General features: G+C 52.1%; 1 protein-coding gene across 1 annotated transcript in view; it reads left to right on the top strand.

Annotated features, from left to right (window-relative positions):
- The first annotated feature begins 6110 nt into the window (after nt 1–6110).
- Nucleotides 6111–7478, top strand: part of LOC132805523 (tudor and KH domain-containing protein-like) — a 29918-nt gene continuing 28550 nt past the window's right edge. Inside the window, exons 1-2 of the mRNA XM_060820634.1 lie at nt 6111–6179; nt 7292–7438. Coding sequence (XP_060676617.1) covers nt 7318–7438 — 121 coding nt within the window. The 5' untranslated portion in view covers nt 6111–6179; nt 7292–7317. The remainder of the gene's footprint in view (nt 6180–7291; nt 7439–7478) is intronic.

Below are 7478 nucleotides of genomic sequence, written 5' to 3'. Positions count from 1 at the left end.
CGTCTCTGTGGTCCCAGGATTTCTGTTGGTCGCTCCAATGTTGACTCGTAGCTTTCCGAGAGGTCTTTGCGTCAGGGGAGGGAAATGTTTCCACTACATACTCACATTCCACATCGATGAATCTGCCTTTTAACCAGGCCCTGGCCATAACCTGTCATGGGGACTCAGATGCTACGGCCTGGGAGACAGCATCTGGGGACAGGTCTGTACAGGGAATAGGTTACAGCAGTGAGTGTATCACACAGGACTGGGAATTGGGTACTGTCATTTGAACACTAAGAGCTTTACTCTGTATCTAATCCACTGTCCTGGGAGTGTTTGATGGGGGGACAGTGGAGAGGGAGCTTTACTCTGTATCTAACCCCGTGCTGTCCCTGTCCCTGGGAGTGTTTGATGGGGGAACAGTGTAGAGGGAGCTTTACTCTGTATCTAACCCCGTGCTGTCCCTGTCCCTGGGAGTGTTTGATGGGGGGGACAGTGGAGAGGGAGCTTTACTCTGTATCTACCTTCGTGCTGTCCGTGTCCTGGGAGTGTTTGATGGGGTGACAGTGTAGAGGGAGCTTTACTCTGTATCTAACCCCCTGCTGTCCCTTGTCCCTGGGAGTGTTTGATGGGGGGACAGTGTAGAGGGAGCTTTACTCTGTATCTAACCCCGTGCTGCCCCTGTCCCTGGGAGTGTTTGATGGGGGAGACAGTGCCATCTAAGAATAACCAGTTTCACTGAAACACAGCAACTGTTAGAGCATTAACGGACCAAGGCCCAGTGTGATTTGTGGAAGGCGTCAGCTGGGTGTTAGGTGTGACCTCTCCAGAAAGAAAACTGAATAAGGCCAGCCCTTCCAGAAGAGCGCCTCCTGATGGTGCAGTGGGCAAGTGCAGGAGATGCACAGGAGTTCCAAATCTCATTGTGTCGTGTCACAGAGTCATCCAGCACGGAAACAGACCCTTCGGTCCAACCAGTCCGTGCTGACCAGATTCCCAAACTAAACTAGCCCCACCTGCCAGCTCCTGGCCCATATCCCTGCAAACCTTTCCTATACACGCACTTAATCCCAAATGGCGTTTCAATGTTCTAATTCACCACTTCTTCTGGAAGTTCATTCCACACACGCACCTCTGGGTAAAATTAAATTGTCCTTTTTTTAAATTTCTCTCCTCCCACCTTAAAAATGTGTCCTCTCGTCTTGAAATCCCCCATCCTAGAGAAAAGACAACTACCATCACCTCTATCTATACCCCTCCTGATTTTATAAACTCCTATTAACCTCCTAAGTTCCAGTGAAAAAAGTCACAGCCTATCCAGTCTTTCTTTATAAGTCAAACTTTCCAGATGCAGCGACGTTCTGGTAAATCACTTCTGAATCCTCTCCAGCTTAATCATGTCTTTCCTATAACTGGGTGACCAGAAGTGGACACAGTACTCTAGAAAGCAGAGCTCACCTACAGCAAGGAGCCTTACTGAGCACATTACCCCCACAGCTACTCACTGTGCACTGAGGCTTCCTACATTTGCTATGTGTGTGTGTCCGATAAGGGTCAAACGTACCCTTTGACTCTCTCCGTTTTCAACTGGCCAGCCCCACATCAGCTAGGCCACCAAGGTACGCCCGCCTGGAAGTGTAGATGGGAGAATGGAAAAACACTCCAGAGTGAGACAGCGTTGTTCCTCACCTGCACCGCAAATGATTCCAACATTGATAACTCGCTCAGTGGGAGCTCTTAATCTCACAACCCCCCCCCCCCCCCCCCCCCCCCCCCCCAACAACAGCTCAAAACCGTCCAGGACAAACTGACAGGCACACCCACAAGCATCCAGGCCCTCCACCATCGATGCTCAGTCGCAGCAGTGTGTACCATCTACAAGACGCACTCCACCAACCACCCAAGGCTCCTCCGACAGCACCACGACCACTTCCAGTCAGAAGGACAAGGGCAGCACAGACGTGGGAACACTGCCCCCCCCCCCCCTGCAAGTTCCCCTCCAGGCCTCGCACTGTCCTCTAGGCCCAAATCTCCACATTCACTGAGGGGTGCCCCATGCCACCCTGACCAAAGTGGGCACCTCACCACCTTCTCAGGGGGCAACAAGCACATCTCATGGTGGTATCAGAGGAAGATGAGTGACACTGATTCCTCAAACTGCAGTCTCTGAGATTGGCCAAATCCTATCTGTCTACGGCCTGTTTTTTTTTTGTTCTGACGTTATTCAATCATCAACATCTCCATTTAGTGCCCTTGCCTGACTGCCCAGTGGGCAGTTACAAGTCAACCACATTGCTGCAGGAGTCACAGGTTGGACAGACCAGGGTCATTGAGCACATCGAACCGATCCTTACCTCAAAATCCTCGTGGTTTATGTTCTTCTCTTGTTATTCCATCCACTCAAAGAGAGACCATGTTGAAAACGCAGGACCCAGAAATTCATCCTTTGGACCATCGGTAAGGGCTCATTTCTCTCACCAGAGAGTCTGGGGGACAAATTATTTTGCCTGTTCCCGGAGCGCCATGATTTTGGACAGGTGTTTGCATGGTACAGTGTAGAACACAGTGGGCATGTCCGAGCTGCTCAAACCAACTATTTGAAATTCCCAGAGGGTGGGACGAAGGATTAAACCCTTCTGGGGAGCAGAACCCTCTTGCTTGGTGCTGCCAAACCTTTTCCAGATTACTCCTCTTTTCTACGACTGGCTGTAGATTTGAAAAAGAACGAAAATTAAAAGATAATGTCCACACACACAAGTGGAACCTACGATACTGGACTACGCTACAGATGCGTGCAAGTGAGCAAACGATCTCTGGGTTAGATCTGTCTCGGGATGTGGATGGGGTTGGGAAAATAAAAATTCCACATTCCCGGTTTGAGATGTTTCAGTCCAGATCCAGTGAATAAACAATCTCAGTTCAATTTTGTGAATGGCCTCCGCATTGCAACTGTTGGCACTCAGAACATTTGCTTAACTTATCTATGAATGTTTTAATAAAGGTTTGAATGTTTAAAGGACTTCTGTCTTGTGTGTGTATATCCCAACATATAGTATGTGTCTCTGTGTTCCAAGATTGACCTCAAGTTTGTGAACAACAGTCCTTAGTTCCAGATTCTCCCGCGAGAGGGAACATCTTCCCCTCATCAATGGTGTCGGGATTCCTCAGGATTGGTTCAAATAATTCGCCTTGTTGGCTTCTAAACTCTAGCAGTTACCATCTCCAACACGAAAGAACCTAACTGACAACCCCTTGACCTTTGATGGTGTTCCCATCACTGAATCCACTTTCAACATCCTGGGGGCTACCATTGAGATAAAATCTAACCATCGCCCTCTTGACATTCAATGGCGTTTCCATCACTGAATTTCCCCCCCCCACTATCAACATCCTGGGGGTTATCATTGACAGAGAATCTAACCATCGCCCCCTTGACATTTAATGGTGTTCCCATCACTGAATCCCCCACTTTCAACATCCTGGGGGCTACCATTGAGATAAAATCTAACCATCGCCCTCTTGACATTCAATGGCGTTTCCATCACTGAATTCCCCCCCCCCCCCCCCACTATCAACATCCTGGGGGTTATCATTGACAGAGAATCTAACCATCGCCCCCTTGACATTTAATGGTGTTCCCATCACTGAATCCCCCACTTTCAACATCCTGGGGGCTACCATTGAGATAAAATCTAACCATCGCCCTCTTGACATTCAATGGTGTTTCCATCACTGAATTCCGCCCGCCCCCACTATCAACATCCTGGGGGGGTTATCATTGACAGAGAATATAACCATCGCCCCCTTGACATTCAGTGTTTCCATCACTGAATGTCCCCGTTATCAACATACTAGGGGTTACCATCTCCAACAAGAGAGCATGTAACCATCACCCCGTGACGTTCAATGGCATTACCCTCTTATCAGTCCTGAAGGTTAAGCCTGAAACATCGACTCTCTTGGTCCTCAGATGCTGCCTGAACTGCTGTGCTTTTCCCAGTGCCACACTCTATCAAATCTAACCATCATCCCTTGACATTCAATAGTTTTGCCATAATTGAATTTCCCCACCCCCACTGTCAACATTCTGGGGGCTACCATTGAGACAGAATCTAACCATCATCCCCCTTGACATTCATGGGCATTGCCATCACCGAATTCCCCCCATTGTCAACATTCTGGGGGTTACCATTGAGACAGAATCTAACCATTACCCCCCTTGACATTCATGGGCATCGCCCTCACCGAATTCCCCCCATTGTCAACATTCTGGGGGTTACCATTGAGACAGAATCTAACCAACATCCCCTTGACAGAGAATCTAACCATTACCCCTTGACATTCATTGACGTTGCCATCACTGAATCCACTGTCAATATTCTGGGGGTTACCATTGACAGAGAATCTAACCATCGCCCCCTTGACATTCAACGACATTACCCTCACCGAATTCCCCCCATTGTCAACATTCTGGGGGTTACCATTGACAGAGAATCTAACCATCGCCCCCTTGACATTCAACGGCATTACCCTCACCGAATTCCCCCCATTGTCAACATTCTGGGGGTTACCATTGACAGAGAATCTAACCATCGCCCCCTTGACATTCAACGGCATTACCCTCACCGAATTCCCCCCATTGTCAACATTCTGGGGGTTACCATTGACAGAGAATCTAACCATCGCCCCCTTGACATTCAACGGCATTACCCTCTATGTTAAATATTCTCAAAAGACTGAGCATTCACAGCTCTCGGTGTTAGAAAATTCTAAAGATTCACCGCTCTCTTGAATTAAAAACAAATTTCCTCATCTCAGTCCTCTGTGACACACTCCTTATTTTTAATGTCATGTTACTTGGCTCTAGACTGGACAACTATCTTGCCTGCAGCTTCAAAAAAACAAAAGTACTTTAGCTGCCGCAAATCTGAAAAAAAAGGAACATTTGCTGGTAAAACTCAGCAAGTTGCGCAGTGTCTGAGGAGACAGAAAGCAGAGCTAACGTTTTGGGTTGAGTGACCCTTCTTTGGTTCTCGCTATTCCCACCTGCCTGGGATTAATCGAAAAGGAGAGAAAGGGTGCTACAGAAGTGCAAGTTGTTGTTGTCATTGTGGGGGCAACCTCCTCAAATACAAAACTCCCTCTCCTCAGCTGGCGGTGACCCCACCAAATGCTGGCTACGCCCGCCAACCTGAGATTAATTCAAAAGGAATTATGAAAGCGCTGGGCGTTAATGAAATACAGGTTGTTGTTGTGTGTGGGGGGGGGGAACTTCTCAAAAAAGACCACACTCAACCCTCCCTGATCACAGACTCCACGAAATGCCATTGTCAAACTTGAGGTTAATTCAAAAGGGGATTTTAAAAAGAAACAGACGGTAAAGAATGCAAGTTGTTGTTGTTGGAATGCAAGTTCTCCGAAATTTTTTAAAAAACCTCAACCCACAACCGTTACAAGCCCCCACAATAAGTGCTGGCTGCACCCCCACCCCCCCTCCCGTCGAAACTGGCGTTAATTTGTTTTAAAAGGCTAGACAAAAAGCACTAGGCGCCAGAGAAATGCAAGTTCTTCGTGTTATTGGTGTTGCGGTTAACGGCCGCGCCCGGCACGCGCCACCCTCCTTTCCCGCGCGCGGGAAAACGGGCGGGTCACGTGGGGGGCGATGGGGGCAATGGGGCAAACGGGCGCTACGGCGCATGCGCTTCCTCAGCTACTCACCCTCTGGTCCGATGTGATTGTTGTTGGGCGGAGTGTTGCAGGGGGCAGGGGGAGAGAGTTGTGTCTACGCACGCGCGGCGGTGACCAACGCAGCGGCGTCTTAACCCGTAAGACTACAACTCCCAGCGGGCACCGGCACGCATTCCCCGGATGCTCCCTCACCGATTGGTCGGGTGCCAAACACCACGTGGCAGAGGCCAGCTTCGATTGGTCACATTCCAATCCCCCAATCGCCAAACGGGGACAGGTGGGGCCACGCCCCTTCGTCTAGATCCCACGCTGTCATTGGTTAGAAGCTGCGGTTGATGGGCGGGGCAGGGGGCGGAAGACGACCAATCGCTGAGGTGGACCAGCCCAACCGCGCACGGCGATTGGCCGCGGTGCGGCTCCGTGATTGGCTGACCCCGGGCCAAGGGGTGAGCGCTGAGGTGGTTGTGATTGGGCGGAGGGACTGTAGCCTCCCGGCTCTGACTGAGCGAGTGAGTGAGGGGGGCGGAGTGAGGTGGGGGAAGGGGGAGTGGGGGATAAGGGGTGGGGACTGGGGGATAAGGGGTGGGGACTGGGGGTGAGGGGGGGTAAGGGGCGAGGGCGTAAGGAGGGAGATGGAGGGGGGTAAGGGAGGAGTAAGGAGGGAGGGGGGTAAGGGAGGAGTAAGGAGGTGTAAGGAGTGAGGGGGTAAGGAGTGAGGGGGGTAAGGAGGGAGAGGGGGGTAAGGAGTGTGGGGGGTAAGGAGTTTGGGGGGGAGGCGGGGTAAGGAGTGTGGGAGAGGGGGTTAAGGAGTGAGAGGGGGAGGCGGGGTAAAATAGGGGAGGGGGTGGTAAGGAGTGAGGGGGTAAGGGAGGAGTAAGGAGTGAGGGGGTAAGGGAGGAGTAAGGAGGGAGGGGGGTAAGGAGTGAGGGGGTGTAAGGAGGGAGAGGGGGGTAAGGAGTGAGGGGGTGTAAGGAGGGAGAGGGGGGTAAGGAGGGTGAGGGGGTGTAAGGAGGGAGAGGGGGGTAAGGAGGGAGAGGGGGGTAAGGAGGGTGAGGGGGTGTAAGGAGGGAGAGGGGGGTAAGGAGGGTGAGGGGGTGTAAGGAGGGAGGGGGGGTAAGGAGGGTGAGGGGGTGTAAGGAGGGAGAGGGGGGTAAGGAGGGTGAGGGGGTGTAAGGAGGGAGAGGGGGGTAAGGAGGGTGAGGGGGGGTAAGGAGGGAGAGGGGGGTAAGGAGGGAGAGGGGGGTAAGGAGGGTGAGGGGGTGTAAGGAGGGAGAGGGGGGTAAGGAGGGTGAGGGGGTGTAAGGAGGGAGAGGGGGGTAAGGAGGGAGAGGGGGGTAAGGAGGGAGAGGGGGGTAAGGAGTGTGGGGGAGGGGGGTAAGGAGTGAGAGGGGGAGGCGGGGCAAGGAGTGTGGGAGAGGGGGTTAAGGAGGGGGAGGCGGGGTAAGGAGTGAGAGGGGGAGGCGGGGTAAAATAGGGGAGGGGGTGGTAAGGAGTGAGGGGGTAAGGGAGGAGTAAGGAGGGAGGGGGGTAAGGAGTGAGGGGAGAAGGGAGTGTGGAAGTGAGTGGGGTGGGGGGGAGAGACGTGAACGTGTTGCTGAGATTTGTCTTTGTGTTCTGGCAGGCGAGGGTCCCGGTGTGTTGAGGAAGATGATGTTGGGTAGCCCCTGGAGTAACCTCACCCCCACACAGAAGGCCATGGTGGTGATTGGGGTTCCTGCTGGTGCAGTAGCTGGATATATCTTGTACAGGAGATACAGGGAGAGGCGAGGTAAACCAACGCGGGGCGCCAGGCAACTTCAGTGCATTTG

This window comes from Hemiscyllium ocellatum, chromosome 50 (assembly GCF_020745735.1).
Source record: "Hemiscyllium ocellatum isolate sHemOce1 chromosome 50, sHemOce1.pat.X.cur, whole genome shotgun sequence".
Taxonomy (NCBI): Eukaryota; Metazoa; Chordata; class Chondrichthyes; order Orectolobiformes; family Hemiscylliidae; genus Hemiscyllium; species Hemiscyllium ocellatum.
Note: the sequence above shows the minus strand (reverse complement) of the source record. Positions and strands in the feature narration are given on the sequence as shown.